At 51.7% G+C, this 19,266-nt stretch overlaps 5 protein-coding genes across 5 annotated transcripts; 3 read left to right on the plus strand and 2 right to left on the minus strand.

Annotated features, from left to right (window-relative positions):
• Positions 1-1,045: 1,045 nt before the first annotated feature.
• UCRPA7_7021 (putative cyclin-like protein) lies at positions 1,046-2,086 on the plus strand (the record flags this gene model as incomplete). The annotated part of the gene is made up of 1 exon (XM_007919556.1): positions 1,046-2,086. The coding sequence occupies one exon, from the start codon at positions 1,046-1,048 to the stop codon at positions 2,084-2,086; it is 1,041 nt and encodes a 346-aa protein (XP_007917747.1).
• A 1,960-nt stretch (positions 2,087-4,046) lies between these two features.
• On the minus strand, positions 4,047-4,656 carry UCRPA7_7022 (putative aldo-keto reductase protein; the record flags this gene model as incomplete). Its single annotated transcript, XM_007919557.1, has 3 exons — positions 4,047-4,385; positions 4,463-4,522; positions 4,585-4,656. The coding sequence occupies 3 exons, from the start codon at positions 4,654-4,656 to the stop codon at positions 4,047-4,049; spliced, it is 471 nt and encodes a 156-aa protein (XP_007917748.1).
• A 1,626-nt stretch (positions 4,657-6,282) lies between these two features.
• On the plus strand, positions 6,283-7,335 carry UCRPA7_7023 (putative transcription initiation factor iib protein; the record flags this gene model as incomplete). Its single annotated transcript, XM_007919558.1, has 1 exon — positions 6,283-7,335. One exon carries the CDS (start codon positions 6,283-6,285, stop codon positions 7,333-7,335), a length of 1,053 nt encoding a protein of 350 aa, XP_007917749.1.
• Positions 7,336-8,483: 1,148 nt separating this feature from the next.
• On the plus strand, positions 8,484-10,329 carry UCRPA7_7024 (putative chromatin structure-remodeling complex protein rsc7 protein; the record flags this gene model as incomplete). The annotated part of the gene is made up of 3 exons (XM_007919559.1): positions 8,484-8,538; positions 8,758-9,760; positions 9,816-10,329. The coding sequence occupies 3 exons, from the start codon at positions 8,484-8,486 to the stop codon at positions 10,327-10,329; spliced, it is 1,572 nt and encodes a 523-aa protein (XP_007917750.1).
• A 434-nt stretch (positions 10,330-10,763) lies between these two features.
• On the minus strand, positions 10,764-11,555 carry UCRPA7_7025 (putative nefa-interacting nuclear protein; the record flags this gene model as incomplete). Its single annotated transcript, XM_007919560.1, has 1 exon — positions 10,764-11,555. The coding sequence occupies one exon, from the start codon at positions 11,553-11,555 to the stop codon at positions 10,764-10,766; it is 792 nt and encodes a 263-aa protein (XP_007917751.1).
• Between the last annotated feature and the right edge of the window lie 7,711 nt (positions 11,556-19,266).

The following is a 19,266-nucleotide window of genomic DNA, read 5'->3' on the forward strand; positions in this document are numbered from 1 at the left end:
TGGACCTGGTTTGTTTTGGTCTCCGTCCCCTAATCCACCCTATCCCTGTCCGCCTAGCGAGAGACGAAGAGAGCGAGAGAGGAGCCACCACCACACCACAACCCCTACGGTCCCTGCTAGATCCCGACCGACCCCGACACACACAAAACCATCCTCCTGGAGACATTACCTACCTTCCCACCTTTCTGGTTTTCATCCTCACCCCCAGAAAGGAGGACAACTCCAACTCATCTCAACTCTTTCTTGGGACCATCTTCACCTTTTCCTTCCGACGACGTTGACGACGACGACATTGAAGAGACCGGTGACCAGCCACAGTCGCTTGTCACTGTAATCTCCAGCGTCCCCTTCGCCTCGATCCATCATCCATACACATCTCGTCTTCTCCACGCCTCCTCTCCTCGACGTCAACATCCTCAAAATCCGCCACACCCGTCGTTATTATTTCCCCCCCCCTGGCCGACTGTTCACCCAATAGATTCATTGGCGAATTCTGTTTTGCAAGAAGCCAAACGAACGCGTTGACTAATAATTCGACAACTGTATAGTGCATACAATCTCTTCCTACGAGCACCTGACACTTCTTCACGGCAACCTTGCGGAGGACTTCTCGGGTTCGGTGTCTTTGCCTTTGCGTCCTACTTTAACGACTTCAACAACCTTGTTCCGAATCAGCGAGTGGTTTCTGTCGGCTCAGAACACCTCACACCAGACGAATCGGCTTGTCATCTTTCTTGAGCATCGCCGCTCTACATATATTCGGAATCGAATCTCTTTTCGCCGTTTCTGCTTAGACCTTTCAACCGGATCTTGGCTACTTCACGCTTTCATGGATCGGTCGTCTCTGTAATTGTGTTACTTTCCCCCCTCCCTCGTCTTTCGGCGATTTCACGACTCTTCAGCCTTGGAAACACTCGCCAGCAAGTAGCGGCACTCTGCCCTCCCCTGCTGAGCTGTACTTTCCAGGTGCTCGAAGCAGCCCCCGAGCTTTTCTCCCCGAGAACTTGAGAATTCTTCCTCAAGTTCTCTACTTCCAACCGCCATCATGCCTGGAGGTGTTTGTGCTGTCCTCGACTATGAGGTCGACCAGATGGCAGAATACGTTGCGGAGATGGCCACGCGTCTGGTCATGCCGCAGTCTCACGTCACAGCCCCTTTCCGGAAATTCGTCTCTCAGATCCTCACCTCTACCCGTCTTCCCAGTACCACCATCCTTCTCGGCATGAACTATCTCGCCAAGCGAACGAACATGCTGAGCGCTGCTGGTCCGCTCAAGACCACCGAGGGTCAGGTCTGGCGAATGCTGACCATTGCCTTGCTTCTCGGCAGCAAGTTCCTCGACGACAACACGTTCCAGAATCGCTCATGGTCTGAAGTGAGCGGCATTCCTGTGCAGGAGCTTAACTCGTTGGAACACGAGTGGCTTGGTGCAATCAACTGGTGCCTCTATGTCAACCTGGATAAGAGCAAGGATTACAACGCGTGGCTCAACAGCTGGCAAGAGTGGCAGGAGAACAAGAAGAGACAACAGGCTCAGGCCAGCCGAGAGCGACTGGCCGCCCTCGTCCCACCAATCGAGACCGACGTCCACTCACGCACGCATCCTGCCTACTCTTCCTGGCATCAGCAGCAGATCGCGGAGTACGAGCGCCTTTCGAGCATGAAGCGTAGCGAACATGTTCAGCAGACAACCTATCGACCTCATGAGGCTGTGTGGAATCAGTACCAGGCACCGGGATGGGCAAGCGCAGCACCTCTGACGCCTCCTGACTCCGGATATGGTACGCCTGAGTACATGAACTGTGCGACGTCTGCCAACACGCAGTACTACGGCGACTTCTTCAATCGGGCTGCAAGCAACGGCATCCACGCTCAACGATCTGTGCGACAGAACCCTGGACAAGGCATGTTCCATCATTCTGCTCGACATGGTAATTTCTCTGGCTACTACAACTACGGCTCGAGTATCTGGGAACATGGTATCGCGGATTGCAACTGCGCAAACTGCGTCGGACCAATTCACGGGAAGCCTCAGCAGTACTTCCACATGGCTCCTCAGGGTTATGGGCAGCCGGTGATGGGCTAAGCCGTTTGATCCCGTGTCCATGGTGACATCCTGCCATGTTAAGAACGCATGACAACAAAAAGTTTAGCTTTGCATTTTCATTGGTGAGGGCTTGGTTATCACGCTGGAAGAATGATTCAATTTGCATTCGATACCCCACGGCCAAAGAAGGACCAACTAGTCGTCCACTTGGACAACATCATTAATCGGCCTTCAACTCATCCTTACGATTTCGAGACTCTGTCTCTACGACTTGCAGCGCGGGCTATATTTCGACGTTCTCGTTTGGCATGACGGTCGCGCGCCGACCAGATTGCCCTTCGATGACATCAGCAGCCACGTGTCCGCTGCTTTATTGATCTAATGATCGTGAACAATTACTTCTTTCCTTGGGTTGCGACTCGGTAATATATCATCGCCCGGCGTTTATTTTTGGATCTATACCATCGGCTTTTCGGTTTCGGTTTTCCCTCACATAGATTGCTGCACCTACACAGCTTGAATGCGTTCACTGGCGGTACAAGCGGCTCTGGTCATTCATTTGTCAATTTTTTCCAGCAAATGTTCGTATCACAGTCGACGACATCCAATTGACGCTTGTCTTGGACTTGGATTGTGGTAAGCTTCCTAACGAACACTCAACAAATGAACCAGACCCTGCACCCCAGCTCCAGAGCGCTACTCGCCCGATTATCACAATCGCTCAAATCGACTTCCATTTGTGTCGAGATCAGGACGAAGTTAAATTTTTCTTGTAATTATTTTCTGGGCACACAGACCGTCTTCGATTCTTTATGGCAGATAGTCATCTTGCACCGCGGCTCGTCGTCGGTCGATGGCTATACTCCTAGAAGCCTGCCACCTTGTGGCATCAGCAAGGCGTTTTCAGATTGCACGGTTATTCGAGGCTGGGCGGATTCGGAAAAAGATCATCTGCAACATCCCATCTAAAAGTTTGCTGGAATGCGGTACATACTCTTGCTATTTTCAAAGCTTGGATTTTTTTTTTCTTTCGCTTTCGGACCGAGGATGAAAAGTGGAACGGCGGCACGGTCGTTTTCTTCGATGCATCGCGTTCAGTGGAACAAAATTGGGGGGGCTTTCTTTGCATTCTTATCGACGAATTCTTTCTTTGTCGAGGATGCCTCGAGATTAGGTTCATCGGTAAACCACGGCCCTCGGTCTAGGTTTAACTCGTGGATAGTGGTCAGGGGCATTCCGACTCGCATTTTCTACATTCAGGGCATGACACAGGTTTAGAGGTTGCTTTTTCGAAACGGCATGCACTAGAAAAGGGGGTTTTCGGCTGGCTTGGTCTTTATTTTACCGTTTGTTGCGGCTTCTAATGGTTTTCTTGGTATTGACGAGGTGGACGAATTTTTAAACAAGTTCCACGCTCACGACGCAACGATGACAGAATTTGGGGGACTTCAGGGAAAGGCAGGACACGCCTTAGTTCGAGATTGGAAGGGGCTGAGCATCAAGAGGAAGAACAAAATGGCCGAGCATGTATTATCTCATGGTGCATACCCGTGGTTCGCCCAGCGACCTGGGCAAGCACGGGCAAGCACCGTCTACTCGGACCTGTGGTGATAGCTGGAGAGGTGGATTTCCTTGAATCCTTTGTTGATGATGAGCCTGGTCCAATCACTTGAGACAGGTATCGCAGGTCATAATCGGATTATTAGATGAAATAACCCCCCAACCACAAAACAAAATTGAAAAGTTACCACATCTACGTCCGTATCTTTGCGTGAATACCGTGCTGCCTTGTCTGAAATGCTTTAATACACTTATTCGGCTCTGCATGCTACAGTCTTAACTAGGCGAAGGGCTTCTCGATCATCTAAATGCAGACACATCTTACTTCTTCCAGGGCTCAACAGTTGGGTCCCATAGCGCCGACGAGTAACTCACCTGTCTCGAGCTCGGCGACTTCTTCCTCCGTCAAGGAAAAAGCCAAAGCCAAACAAATCGATTATTAGCCCTGATGCGCTCCGGGTTGACGCTCTTGGGCCAACGGCACGAAGCCCTTCTGCATGCATGCTCCCAACGCAGGAGCACCTGCGCCTCCGTCCGAGACGCCGTACCGTACTTGCCCGCCAGCGCCTGGAGCACCGGCTCGCCCCATCGCTTGCCCCGGACCAGCGGGCAGCGGGCAGTAGGCCTGGACGGCCACGTCGCGCGCCGCCTCGTAGCTCATCTTGGTGTAGGGCACCTTGGACGTGAAGACGATCTGCTCGCGGGGGATACTCGATGCCGCAGCGCGGATGGCGGCACCGCAGCCCGCTTCGTTATCGTACCAGTCCGCTGAGTCGATCTGTGGGATGCTGTTAGTATGGAGAGATTATACTGGAAGTTTCTTGCTTGGGGTCTGGGATTACTTGGGGCACGTACGTGTCTGGAGCCTGCGTTGAGGGCGTCGGTGCAGAGAGACTCGGTGACATCAGGAGGGGTCTGGTTAGGGTAGGAGTCAGCTGGTGCATTCTCTTACATGCCGTAGAGGTAGAGAATCTTACTCCAAGTCCTATAATTGGCATTTTGTAACCAGTGTTGAGCGTGACGGTAGACTCAGGGGTGAGTTTCGCCATCTTGACGATAGTTGTACAATTCACGTCTCAAAAGACACCGCAATTGAATAATCAAACAGATATGAAAGTATCTTGAAGTGAAGATATGGCAAGAAGCTGTATGGTTGCTGTCTGGCGACAAATTCTCAGGCGCCCCTTTTCCGCTTCTCGGCAGCCCATTTTATAAGACATACTTGAACAATAATTCATATCCGTAGTGGTATCATATTGAACATTGCTACATGTTTGGGCATCGAAACATACAATTGCAACTCCTTCCAGCAGTTACCGGAGCTAACAAGCCTTATGTTCTAGGATTTGAGCTATAATTGCCGGCTGGTGTTGAATCCTGAGGGTCAACCTCAACCTAAAGCCGAGCCCTGGACACCTGCTTAGCTAATGATCGCGGACTTCGGAGCGATATTAGAGAGACTTGTCAGTAAAACCGTCACTGACACAGATGTGGGGGTTCTTCGAAGAGCTTTTGACACGGAATTTCTGTTTGAGCCTTTCCCAGTCGACTGGCCGCTGTGCCCAAGGATAGCGGTGACAGCGTAGTCTCGCTGCAGAGGTTGTTCGCAGGCCAGGCTTGTCTGGGGTGCAAACTAGAGTAGAAAGGGCTAGCGGCTTCGCGCTCTGGTCACGCTGAATAATCACCTTAGTCTCGACCGACTTCTGAGTTTGCCGTCACGTGCTCTAGCCTCTGTCGCAGCCTGGAAGATTCGGCGTACAAGTGACTCTCGCAGGTTTTGCCCACAGTCAGCCTCATCTTCCCATCTTCATCATCTCCTCCCTCCACCAACCTCGTCACTCGCTCTCCGCCAACAGCATCGCCAACGTCCTACGACACCCGTCAACCTTTTCGTCAGAGCTGCCGGTCAAATCTCGAGCGGTAGACAAGGCGATTCTCCCGACCGACAAAGTTCTTTTGTTCTGCGCAGCGATTTGATTGCGGACGATCAAAGGCGATTGTCCGCTTTTCGTTGTTCAGACACCTTCACTGGTCACGAACTGTCTGTCGGGCGGCTGGTAGAGCACTCTCCTTCATTGATATCTTGTTTTTGTTTCCCCGTCTTTGGCGACGTGTTTCGCATTACTTTCACTTTGGCCTGAGAGATCCGAGATTCATCTCTGTTTCTTCTGCACCATCCCTTCCTGCGACGTCACCCATCGAGTAAGACAGCGCACGATCTCCATCCCAAATCATTTCAGCGACATCCTCAGCGGGAGATTCAGGGTTCGATTTTTGCGTAAGACTCGGTTGTCGCGACGCAGCGGCGGCCGTTTGACACCGTCAAGACGCATTCACAACTCTTCCGCGAACTTGCTATCGGCAACCTTGCCGACAACACCACCATCCCCACCACTCGTGTCGCAAAGGCTCTTGCCAGACATCGAGTGAACCTCAAGAAGGAGAAGCGAGCCAAGTCGCGACCCAGATTTGACGCGCAAAACAACATCTACACCCCGAAGCAACAGCAAGCGAAGATCAATCAAGGTTTTCGTGTGTCGAAGCCTCAGGTGCAGAAGATCATTCGATCTACCCCTTCAAAGGAAGAGAAAGCTTCCAAGAAAGAGACGACGACTAAGGGTCGCCCTGTTTTCAGCGAGGTGATTATCAACCATTCGAGACACCACGGTCACAAGATGATGGACGTTCTGGGCTCCGGCTCTTCGGCCGCCGAGGAGTTTAAGGAAAACCTCGACAACATCGTCATGTGCCAGGACTGCAAGGAGTTCCCTCCCAATCTGGTTGAGGAGTTCTCTTCCGGTGACCTTGTCTGTGGAACTTGCGGTCTCGTTGTTCCTGGTCGTATCGTCGACACTCGATCCGAGTGGCGTACGTTCGCGAATGACGACCAGAACAATGATGATCCTTCCCGTGTCGGTGATGCTGGTAATCCGCTCTTCGAGGACAGCGTTGGCACTCTACAGACCAACATCGGTCGAGATGGCTCCAATGCATTCCACCTCCAGCGCGCCCAAAACAAGACCGTCGAGAAGGGCTCGAAGGCTTTGAAAGAGGGCTTTGCGCAAATCAAGCAATTCGTGGACACTCTGCAAGCTGGAAACGTCGTACGTGATTCCGCACAGCATATCTACAAGCTGGTCGAGGACGGCAAGGTGATGAAGGGCAAGCCTCAGGAAGCGATCATCGCCGGATGTATCTTCATCGCTTGTCGTTCCAACAACACACCACGTACCTTCCGTGAGATCTACAACTTGACCCATGTGTCCAAGAAGGAGATTGGGCGTGTCTTTAAGCAGCTGGAGTCTTACCTGATCAAGAAGCAGATGGAGGATCCCACTGGTTCTCTCATCTCAATTCAGAACGTGGCTGGCTTCCAGTCCACTTCTTCAACGAGTGCTTCTGATCTGGTCACCCGTTACATCTCCAACCTGGGTATCCGCAACCAAGCTCTGGCTGAGAAGGTTGCGAAGGCTCTCGCTGCCAAGACCTCATCTGTTCCGGACCTGGCAGGTCGTTCACCTCTATCTGTTGCTGCTGCTTGCATCTACATGGCGAGCCACCTGATCAGCGAGCCCAAGACTTCCAAGGAGATCGCCAACATTGCAGGTGTCAGCGACGGCACAATCAAGACGGCATATCGCTTCTTGTACCAGGCCCGAGAGACCTTGATCACTGCGGACCTGCTGCCGAATGTCAAGGCCAGCTTAGACAAACTGCCGCCCAACTAGTGGGAGCAGCAGTTGCCCGAACTGCCGGCTAAGAAGTTCAAGAAGCAACCCACTCTGGAGTCGGAGCTGGAACTAGAGCTGGGGTCAGAGCTGTGCCCTGAGGTTGTCGCCTAGAGCAAGACAGACTGCGAAATCAATCTGCGATTCTGCGACGTCTCTCACTTGGGTTTGGACCCGAGATCGATCCCTTTTACCGGCTTGTCTCTTAATTTTGCGATAATCGACAACAAAGCAACAGGAGTTTTCGTTACATTTCCTATCAGACTGGCTTTCGAGGGACCTCCTTCTCATGAAGGAAATGGTTGTGGCATTGTCTTTCTGCTGTGGAGATAAAAACAGATTCTGCATGCTCCGCGTTTTGCATGGTTTTGACGGAATTTCGCCTGTTGAGGCTGGTTAATCAACATCAGGGTCTTAGGTAGATGCAGATGAGAAAAGCATCATTGCTGAAGCCTTAGTCCTCTTGCTTGTGACCAACCCTTGTTCTCCACGACAAACAACAGAGTTGATCTTGCTAGCCGACATTCCAGGTAGGACCCTATCCTTATATTACTTGAATTCATGAGATACATGAAGCTGTCGACAATGGCCATACACTTCCTGCTGCCAGATACCCCAAACTACAGACTAATCTTCCCGAATGAATGAGCTTTGAGATGTCATGACACTGGTAAGTCAGAGTTGGCAACTCTATTGAGAAACCTTAGCCTACTAATGCTATAAAATACATACAAACAAATTACTAAATTAAGGAAGCTGAGAACTTCAATGCTTTTGAATATATGAGACAGTGACTCGTGTGGATGATCTATGTCATTGAATTAGTAGATTTCTCCAGAATAAGGGCAGCCTTGGAGCTCTTGGGGTGCAGATCTTGGGGAGGGTGGTCCATGCAGTACCTGAGCAGTGGTGGATTGGCCCCACTAAATGCGGAATATTCCATCCTCCGGACAGGGGTGTGCAGGCGCCAAAATTCCCGTAAAGCGCGTCTCGTAATTTTGAGCTTGTCTGTCAACCTCAGCCTTGTCGCTTCACAGGGCGACCGACACCTTCATCTTTCCTTGTCCCTGCCGACAGCATACCCGCCTCACGATCCACCACAACAAGGCAACAAGACATTGCCCTTTCAGCTGGTCTTGACTGTCGACATGGCTGGTCGTCGCTCTGGCCGTGCTGCCGCTAGGCGCGCAGCTGCAGCTCTTGGTAAGCAACTTGCGGACTCCCTTCTCCCCTGCCATTTGAGCTCGTTGTGAGCACGATTGGCTGGCGCCCAAACAGTCTCTCATAAAATGCCTGCTGTGCCAATCTGAGAGAGATGTGATCCAATTTCATGTGTCAGGGCGCAGCATCATGCAAGCGCTCAAGGAGCTGTCCGTGAACCAGCCTCAAGGGCATCTAGCTGACTGTTCTTTCACATTTTAGAGAGCACCCCGAAGACATGGCAAGCTCTTGATGACGACGATGAGCCCATGCCCGATGCGGAGCCCGATACAAAGGACCAACCCGAGCCTGAGGAAGAGGCCAAAGACGAAGACGCCGAGGACGAGGCCGAGGAAGAAGCTGGCGAAGAAGAAGAGTCTGCAAAATCTCCCACTCCACCTCCGGAGCCAGTCATCCGAAGAAAGCGCCTCGGCCGCCCTCCCAAGAACAAGCCTCCCGACTGGGATTTAGGCATCGAGACTCCAGCTCGCGATTCCGACGCTACTCCGCGCAAACGTGGTCGAGGTGGTTGGCGCGGTCGCGGCGGTCGCAAAGGTGCACCTGCCCCAGTCACACAACAGCAAATCGACAAGGACGGCAACATGATGGATATCATCAACGACGAGGTCGATCTTCCCGAGGATCCTGAAGGTGAGACCAAGGTGGACAAGCTTGGCAACCTTCTGGGCGATCGCGAGTATCGATGCCGTACATTCACAGTCCTCGGTCGCGGAGACCGCCTCTACATGTTGTCTACCGAGCCTGCCCGTTGCGTCGGATTCCGAGATTCGTACTTGTTCTTCACCAAGCACCGCAAGCTCTGCAAGATCATCATCGACGATGACGAGAAGCGCGACATGATCGAGCGCGAGATCATTCCTCACTCCTACAAAGGCCGTTCCATCGGTATCGTCACTGCGCGATCAGTTTTCCGTGAGTTTGGCGCCCTCATCGTCGTTGGCGGACGTCGCATCATCGACGACTACGATATCGCACGTGCCAAGGAGGAAGGTGCCGTGGAGGGCGAGCTCGCCGATCCGAACGACAAATTCATACCTGGCGAGCCCTACAACAAGAACCAGTATGTCGCCTGGCATGGCGCCAGTGCTGTCTACCACACCAGTGCCCCAGCAGTCCCCGCGCAAACCGGAAAGGTCGATGTCAAGAAACGCCGAGTTGCGGTGAATGACGTGAACTGGCAGTTGGAGCATGCTCGTGAGGCATCGTAAGTTAACCATAGATGTTTAGATTCGCCTTCAATTGCTGACCGTTATGTCTAGTCTGTTCAACTCGCAGATCAACGCCATCCGCCGTCAAAACCAGAATGGCGTTTATGACATTCACACAAATACCATGCAGTACCCGGCCAACATGCAACCAACCCATGCTCAGATCGTGCAGGTCCCGCCTGCTGATCCAGATTCTGCAGAGGAGCCGTCTTCACAAGTCTTCCCTCAGCTGAAGCCCAGCGTTGCGCGTAACTTCATGGTCACCGACACATATCTTAAGACTCCACCTACAGGCATTGCCCCTGCGACCTTCGAGGGCCCCGATGTGGCTATTGCTGCCGAGAACAACGCGATGGCTGGTGACTTCTTGGCGCCGTTCCGCGGTCTGTCCGCTATCAGCGAGGAGATCAAGAACGAGCTGCCCCCTGAGTGCCGCAAAGCCTTCGACGAGGCTCTTGCACAGGAGAAAGCTTGGCATAAGAAATGGGGTACCGAGACAGAGGCCAAGTCTAGGCGCACGCCTACGATCGATAAGGCAATTGTTCCGTACTCTATGATGCAGTAATGAGCAGGGGCTTGCATGTCATGTTGCCCATGCGGGTTCTCGAGGTTGCGGCGTTTAGGTTATGGACAGGTTGACACCAGCTGTCTACGGAAAGGGATTGGCTTGTATCATTGTTTGTATTTTATACCAAAGGCATCACAGGGCGTCTCAGATTAGACGAGTGACGCCATTGCCCTCCATTCTATGGAGGCTACCTAGAGCAATTGATATTGCTGATAATATCGCCCTCTTTATCGTGCTGTGATCGCGTAAAGCTAGTCCCTTAAGCTAGTCATAACTGCTTGCTTCGGTCGATTCGTTGGGATACTTATTATGTTTTGCGATATATGGTAGCGCCAGTACTGCACAGACGTATGCGCCTCCCATGCCTATGACATGTTCGCAACGTGTTTTGCACGCTCGACTGCATGGCTGTCTTGAGCCAATATGATCCATCACTCACTGTCATCATCTGAACCATAATCTACTAGGCCAGCTTTCGGCTTTGCCGCTGGGGCAGCTGGGACAGCGGTAGCGGCATCCTTCTCGGCCGGCTTTTCTGGGAGCCCATTTTCTTTGGCTGACCTGGTCTCTTCACCCTTGTTGCTGCGACTCTGGCTGGCTGGAGGCTTTTCTGCAGCGCCGTGCTCCCCGTCTTTGCCCAGGGAGCTTGTCCGCCTCTTGATGCCCTTGATCACCTTCTCCTTTTCTCTCTTGCGCTTACGGCTGCTGACGGCCCACTCGTCGCCGCCGCCGCCCAGTTCCTGTGTCGCTTCGTTCCAGCCCTCGTCGTCGTCCTGCGGTGCCTGGTGGGCCCCCTTGGCTTGCGCCTCGCGGAACGCCTTCAGTCCCTCCTCGATCTCGATGCGCCGACGCTCCTCCTCCTGCCGACTGTTCTCGCGCACGCCGTCAAGGAACTCGATCTCGTCGTCGTCGAGCGCGCGGAACTGGTTACGGATCTTGTTGGCCTCCTCGAACGCCGCCTGCTTGGCTGCCTTGTTGGCCTGCAGCACGTCGTACAGCGAGCGCTCGCCGTTCGGGCCCACGTCGGCATTGGCGGCCCTCTGTGCCTCCTCGCGCTGCTTCTTCTCGGCGTCTAGCTGGGCTTGGACGGCGGCCCATTCTGCCTGCTTGCGCGAGGATACTGCTGAGGAAGACGGGTCCTGTGTGGTTGTCGCCCGTGGCGGGGAGACGGCGTCGCCTGTGCCGGCGTCGATCTGTCCGGCGGAGACGAAACGCGAGGCCATTGTTGAATATTGGGGAGCGCCTTTTGGGGTAGGAGAGAAGCTGCTGGCAACAAGGCTCTGGAGCTAGCGATTCCGTGCAGCAGGAGGCTGGACAGAGCAGAGCTCATGCATCGCGGCTCGAGGTCGAAAAGCTGTCATGGAGCACGCGGGTAAGAGTTCCAGAAGCCTGTTCAGTTTGTGGCCATGCCATGGTGGGGTGCATGAACACGCTCTAGCGAGCTGCTGGACCCCTGGGAAAGTGCCGATTGGATCGATCTCTTTCCAGTTCCCTCCTTCTCCCATTTGAAGTCCCAGCGCTGTAGCGAATCGGGATATCGTGTTTGAGCGAACTCACACAGGATCCTCCTTGATAATTACTCTTCAACTCATATTTGATCCCGGATCTTGAAGGATCAAATATCTCTACGCCAAGTTTCGCTGTTGTGGTGTCAGCATTATTAGTGACTATGGTACATTATAATTGTTCAACAACGATGCACCCTTGTCCATCACTCCAGATCAAGTCTCATACGAACTCCATCTCGTGACAATTCTCATCGCTCCACGCTTCTCCAAACATGATTCCATGTACATAACTCCCTCCCACGAGTTCCCATTGCAGGCCGTTCGCGCGGATAACGTAAGGTGTAATCCCGCCAGGCAGGAGCGCGATGCAGTCGCCGACCTGCGCCGACTCTGGGACGAGTGCCAAGTAACCTTCATGCGTTCGAGCAAGTCGTCGCTCTGTAGCCCTTGACAAGATTATGGCTAAGAAAAGCCCTGCTCGAGGAAAGAATGCGCCATGTATCAGAAATGGTAGGATGACAAGGAACTCGTACAATCGAGGGAACCAACGGCGAAACGGTAACATAAGAGTACGAAAGAATCGAAAACCGGGTGCTCTGGCCCTCCACGCTTTCAGGAACTCTGTAGTGTACAGCTCTATGTTTCTACAAGCAACCCCACGACTGATAGTAACGCAGAGGACTTGCATTGGTGGCTCGCCCGTCGGATATGCCTTGAGCGACTGACCAAATCGCTTCCAGTCGTCTATAGTTGCATAGAACCTGTACAACTCGTGAATGTTCCGGCCGATACGACCAAAGATCATCCCAAACATGGGAATTACATCTGACCAATTATCGATATCGGGAGCACTGGTATCTGTGTCAATTTGTGGTGCCCTCATCACTTTCTCAAGCGCGACAATGGAGTCTATGACAGCTCCCTTGAGACAGAGCGAGTCTAAGCCCTTTCTCTCAACCGTGAATATGTGACTGTGGCCACTAGCATTGAATGGTACAGGTAGTTTCTCATCCTGTTCAAAAGGATATAATGACTCGTCAATCGACGAGCTCCCAAAGTGATTGGGCAGTCGGGAACTCCAGTCGAATGCCCAGGACGGCAGATCTGCGTTCTGGGAACGCCCACCAAAAGATGATATATTGAATATGAGGAGGTTACGAGAGGTACTAATAATTGAGAATGCTATATTCTTGTAGCATTCACCCGTGGGCGTAGTGTAATCTGGACGTATGAGAGTTTCGGAACCATTCGTCAGACCTAGCAGTGCGTAGATCTTGTCTCTCGAATCAGTAGCATCGAATTCTCGGAAGCGGACGAGGTTGGTCAAAAGCTCATCATGATAATCGGCCTTTCGAAAGCGATCGCGCATGAACCTCATCAACAGCAAGCAGAAGAATTCTCTTACAAAGAGAAGCCTCATTACCTCTGCAGCTTGAAGAGCTTAGCTCATGGATTCGCGAAAATCATCCATCTTGAAATCCGTAATCGCCATTACTGCAACGTCGAAGACGTCCCAGGGCATCGTCATCGAGCCTATGACTAGCGCAACTTTCTGTGATAGGCAAACCTCTTGAACTACCCATACACGCGTCCACCAAGGTCTTCGCACTATGTCCATGAAACAATGCCGTTCTTCTTCCCGAAGAACGCGGTGGCCTTCAGAGTCATTGAAGGGATACCCGGTTGGGTTTCCGGTTGACAGCGCGGTGCAGAGAGCTATCGCGTCCTCTGTGCTTGACGAAGCCTCTCCAAGCCATACTAGTGTCGTCTCGCTTGAAGCATAAATACGCCCCATTAGGACCACTTGACTCTCTCGTTCCGATAAATCGATTTGGTTGATACAGATCGCATCGACCCAAAGGATGCGCAACTCATCCTTGAGGCGCAGGTGCTTGAGCGCAGAAAGTAAATTTTCAGTGATAGAAACGGAAACATCATTGCACCGGATTGGTATCTTCACTGTTGTATCGCCCCAAACATACGAGAGTACCTCGTACTTCGGCAGTGCTTCCAGTGGAAAAACGCTTAGGTTGGTTTGAACTTCATCATCAAAGCTAGAGCTCGGAAGCAACTTGAGTAGTCTAATATGCGGGCCGCCGGGCAAGCGCTCGATCGAGCCATACAACTCAGCCATGCGTCTATCTAGCTATGACGAGCCATTGGGTGACGGGTGGCCTTGATGGCTGAATTATCCTCAGGGATCATTGAAGAGATGAAGTTCAGCTGAGGGCAGTCAATGACCATGCAAGGCTGTTGCCAGCCTGTCACGTGTATTGGTCCAGGCCGAAGCTGAGAAGCAATGCAGCGAAGAACTGGAAGTCACCACCATGGATTCTGCCTGTCCAATCCAGTACGTGTGATAAGCCACACAAGCTAGTTATGGAGCAACCCTGGAGTTTAATACAACAATCTAATCAAGCTACCTAAATAGTGACAAACACTTTTGCTTTTTAGTATACATTCATCCGATCATGGATACGGCTTGTCTCGAGACACGGCGGAGCCGTGGTGGTTTGTGGCTGTGGTAATTGCCTCGACCGTCCGACCTGGGTAGGCTTGCACATCAATGCCGAACGCTTTTCGGCAGTTTATACTGATCCTTCCATTTGTTCCATGCATTTGCCCAACTCAATCCGCCGGCAGTGGTGGAAGCGGAGGAAGCGAAGGAAGCGTCGCCGGACGAGAAGCTGTCTTGCTAATCACCGCTGCTCTTCGGCTTGGTGATTGTGATCTTGTTTGACTTGGAATAGCCATATCGAGGCGAGTCAATATCAAAGGGTGATCTTGAACCGAGTTAGACCGCTCGCGCTGCAGTCGCGCTTCCCATTCCTTCCAATCGTCTTTGAGGCTGTTTGTCGGGCTTGTTTCTGCCTCGTCGTCCATACTCAGCCGTTCGGATATGGCTTGGCTGGTCCTGCTAGATGTCTTGCTAGCAAGAGACTTGCGGATGATGGCTCGTCTCTCAAGCTCCTCTTCTTGGACCCGCTCAGCCTTGCTCATCTTTCGTCTCCTTCGTCTCCTGGTGAAGTCTTTGTGGGATAGATATGGGTCATTGTGTTGTGCTTGGCGCAGCCGTCGGCGCCTGAGAAGGTAGGTCATTGCGAATGCAACCACTATAGCCAGGACGACAATGCCGCCCACGATGCCTATCAGCATCCAAATATGAGCAGGGCTCATATTTTGTGGTTTCTCTGTTGTATTTGTCGAAGTTGAAAATAGATCGTTGCGAGCATAGGCTCGACTATGAGGAAGTGAATGCATCTTGCTCTCACTTTGCGAGGACGTCTTCAATGGACCTGCCAAGTCATTCGACCAAATGTCCGTTAATTGATATAGGCAAGTCAATGGGGGAAGATGGCATGGCCAGGAGAGTCACTCGAGAGGATGGGCCAATCCGGCCATATATATCTATCAAATAAATGACACGGGGCGTGGGCGACAAGGTACAAACTGAAGTGCGATTGAGAAGGCAGTTATTATCAGTTGCACACTCGTCCGTCCAACGACCTACCTACGATCAACCAGCCCATCAACCCAGAAGCTGCCCTATATTCACCTGCCATCCCTGGAGGATATACACCCACTCCAGGCGGGATCAACCGTATTGCAACCCTTCGTTGCTATAATTGGGCCGTTTCACTTACACGAGATGGTGCTACCCGGACTGCGTAAAACGCCCTCAGCTAGGGCATATCAACTAACATGCCCAATTAGAAGGGTGTGTTGCGCATACGGTCCTCCGGGGGTTCATGCACCTTGCCGTAGGATTCGTGGCTTCGCTGGCGCATTCACCTGATAGTGTACGGCGTTGGGCGATTACTACCACGCCTCAGACACGGTTAGCGAGCCAGCCCCCAATAGTCCGGGGCGATTTAGTGACCGTCGGCCCTATCAGAACAGGCCGCCCTAGGGGGCGGAGCACCCCACTCGGGAGAACATATAAGCATCTTATGGGCAAGCTGTTAGCTACCTACTTTGGACGGGCGGGAGTAAGCTGGCGGGATGCACGATTTTCGTGAAGCTATCGGACGATCTGACCAAAGGGGGAACAGATGATCGCACTTCAGTTCAAATAAAGCAACTGTGTCCTGTAGCTTACAGTCCAGCGGCCTCTTCACCCTGAAAGCAAGGATTTACTTGTAAACTTGTGTGGAGATGTTTCAGGACCGCAGTACATCAGTTTCCTATCAGTGCTATCACCAGAGATCAGGAGAGTGTCCTTGTAGATGTTGCGACAATCACCCCAGCTGTCGCACGTCACCGTTGGGGGCTAGACTGAGCGACCGACGGCTATTGACTTGACCGAGCTGATATGGGAGTACGACTATTTCATCGATAAGCAAGGCAATGATATTGACTATATTTCTCGACCGTACGACAAACGCGGCTCTTGCGATTGGCTACTACAATGGCTAATAATCTCACAGCAACGCTGTAAGATACCTATGTGCAATCGCTGGGAAGCTGCCGTACGTTACAAGCATAGGTAAGATGTTACAGGTGACAATATGAGCCATCGGAGAAAGCAGTTATAGTCGCAGCATTCCTCTGCCTTCATAGAACACACTCACCGAGAGCTTCACCGGTTGTAACAAAAGAAACATTTGCAAGGTAGGTGGCACAGTAGTGTGGCCATGTCCGACCATAGATGGCCGAGCCTTGACGATCTTGCTGTTATATCTCTCGGTTAGGGAGCTTGAGCAACATGCCTCTGTTTAGTCAGAGGCTGATGCGGCGAGGCAAACTGGTGATGTGAAAGGAAGAGCAGACAACTTAACAGATAACTCCGGCGATCTTCAAGTGTATGAGCTCTCGGCCGAACAATCCTAAGTCCTGTAGTCAACGGCTAGGCAACAGCCCCCTCGAGCTGGCAGGATATCCTGAGCTAGAGGATGCAGCCGTTATTGTTTAGCTTATCCAATAGGCTACGTACTAACACGCCGTACTGTGCCGTTATGTGACGTCTTGGCCCGCGAAAGGCGTTGAATTCGGTATGCTCGGAAGACCGATCACGTCGAATGGGATAATAGGTAGAAGGTCAATTACTGGAATCTACTGAATCACATTGACTGATCGTCGCGCCTCGTTAAATATGGAAGTTCATGTAGTATCAAAGGCTGATAACGGCCACCATGCAGCCTTCGCCCTTAAGCCTAGCTCTGCTGCATCGGTGGATACGCATTTGACATCCCAGCTCCAAATTCGGCCATTACTCGTCAGCCTATCGTCAAACAATCTCAGCTACGCTCGAGCAGGAGAGTTCCTGCATTGGTTCGTTACTTGATGACAAAAATCATCTTTGTTATCTGCTAACAAGTACAATTGTAGGTGGGACGCATATCCTGTCCCTGAAGATGCACCTCCTCCTTACAATGATTCCACGGCCTGGGGCATAGTTCCAGCGTGGGGCTATGGCGTGGTCGTAAGATCCGGCAACTCTGCTATACCCCAAGGCACAGTATTCTGGGGATTCTGGCCAACTGCGGACATGTTAGTTCTTCTTGACTTGAAGCCTACAAAGCCAGCAGGATGCTGGAAGGAAGTCAGTCAACATCGTCAAAGGATGATGACGCTTTACAATATCTACCATGAGACGGGAAAGACTCTCGCGAGCCCCTTGAATCCCACAATAGGACAAGATGAGCTTCAAAATATGGCTTGGGAAGCTCTCTTCCGACCCACTTGGCAGAGTGGTTATCTGATCAGCCAGCATGTCTTCTCTCCGAAGGACGATAGTATAGCATCAATTCATCCGCTAGGTGTTGGTGAGTGGTCAACGGCCGATGCAGACCTCTCGCGCACTCTTCTAGTCAGCCTCTCAGCATCCGGCAAGACGGCCAGATCCTTTGCATACAATGTACTGCGACGGTCGAAATTATCGGGACCTCTGGGATTTCTGCAAGTCACATCCTCGCCATCCTTGATCGCCGATGTGCCACAGATATTGAAATCACCAATACCGACTAAAGCAATATCATACTCTAATATAAGTGACACGATGGAATGGGTGGCGGGACTCAACCCGTCTCGAGTTGTCGTCGTGGACTTTGGTGCCAGAGAGAATGCCCTTGCCAGTCTAGTCGATTCCGTGAAGGCTAGAGGAGCTTTAGCAGATGTAAAAATGACTATTCTCCAAGTTGGAAGCCAGCAGAAGGTACGCAGCACCATGGAGCTGCTGTTACAATCTTCTAAACTATGTGAATTAGGTATACTCAAACAAAGACCAACAAGCAGCGGCCCAAGAGATGTCAAAGTTTGGTAAGATTCAATTCAACGCTTCGGGAGTTCGTGATGCCGCTACTGGGTCCCTTGGGGCAGAGGCCTTCAATAAGGCTTTCGGCAGGGCCTGGAACGGTTGGCTCGAGGTCAGTCATACTCTCATGCCAGATATTCGTGTTGTTCAGGGGCAGGGAATAAGTGATAAAGATGGAGTCGAAGGTGGTTGGGATAGGCTCTCTCGGGGTCAAGTAGACTGTCAAGAGGGCTTAGTATATATAATGAGCAACTTGACTTAAAAGTGAGCTAAGAGGAGGGGAATATTATTCTATGAATGAGGGTCCGCATGTTTAAACCATTCTAGGCTAAGGAGATCAGTACTCTAGACTTTGATGTAATAGTACCTGGTGCCCATATCATACTCCAACACGACTTCCGTCTCCATCTGATCTACATTTATGGCAACTTGTCGCCATAGACTCACGTCATATGCCCCAGACATAATAGCTGGGGAAACCATTGCGCAAAGCCATCTTTTTGACTCTCCGCCACCTTCTCCAGATTCTATGTTTATCTCTCGCTCTAGAAGATCCCGTGATCCCGGTTGGATGGCTGACGCCGGACACAAGACGACAACCATGTTCAATCCAGTCAAGCGTAGAGCTCCCCTTGGAGGAGTCCAACTGACAACCATACCAGGTCGAATGCGCTCCTTGAAAGGAATGGACTGTGCGCCAGGTGATGAATCAAAACTTGAGTTGAAGAATAGTGGATGATCGTCGGATTCAGTCACAGCCACACTGGGATTACTAGCAGTCGTAGATGCGCTGCGTTGGGAGTCGATGTGAAGTTGCCAGAATTTAGACTGAAATGCTTGTGCTTGTTCTAAAATGATACCGGGAGTTCGAAGGCACCGACCCAAGAACTCGGGGATTGGCAGGCGTAGGAGTTGCTGTCCAGACTCGGTAGGAGCAAGAATGGCTCCTGAAACTGCTGGAGTTCCGGACTGATGAATAATCCTGTGAGATATCGGTTTCTTTGGAATGAAGGAGAAAAGACTTACATTGTTCTCAATCCACTGCTTGAGTTGCTCATTGGACCATGTCGATGGTGAAGCAGGGTCATACTTCAAAGTTCCCGCCTTCGGCACAACAACCCTTAGCAGCTCTGCATACCGTAGAGTATTCTTACTGGCACCAATATCGGCCAA

Source organism: Phaeoacremonium minimum, assembly GCF_000392275.1.
Source record: "Phaeoacremonium minimum UCRPA7 unplaced genomic scaffold PA7_03_scaffold_496, whole genome shotgun sequence".
NCBI classification, from domain to species: Eukaryota; Fungi; Ascomycota; class Sordariomycetes; order Togniniales; family Togniniaceae; genus Phaeoacremonium; species Phaeoacremonium minimum.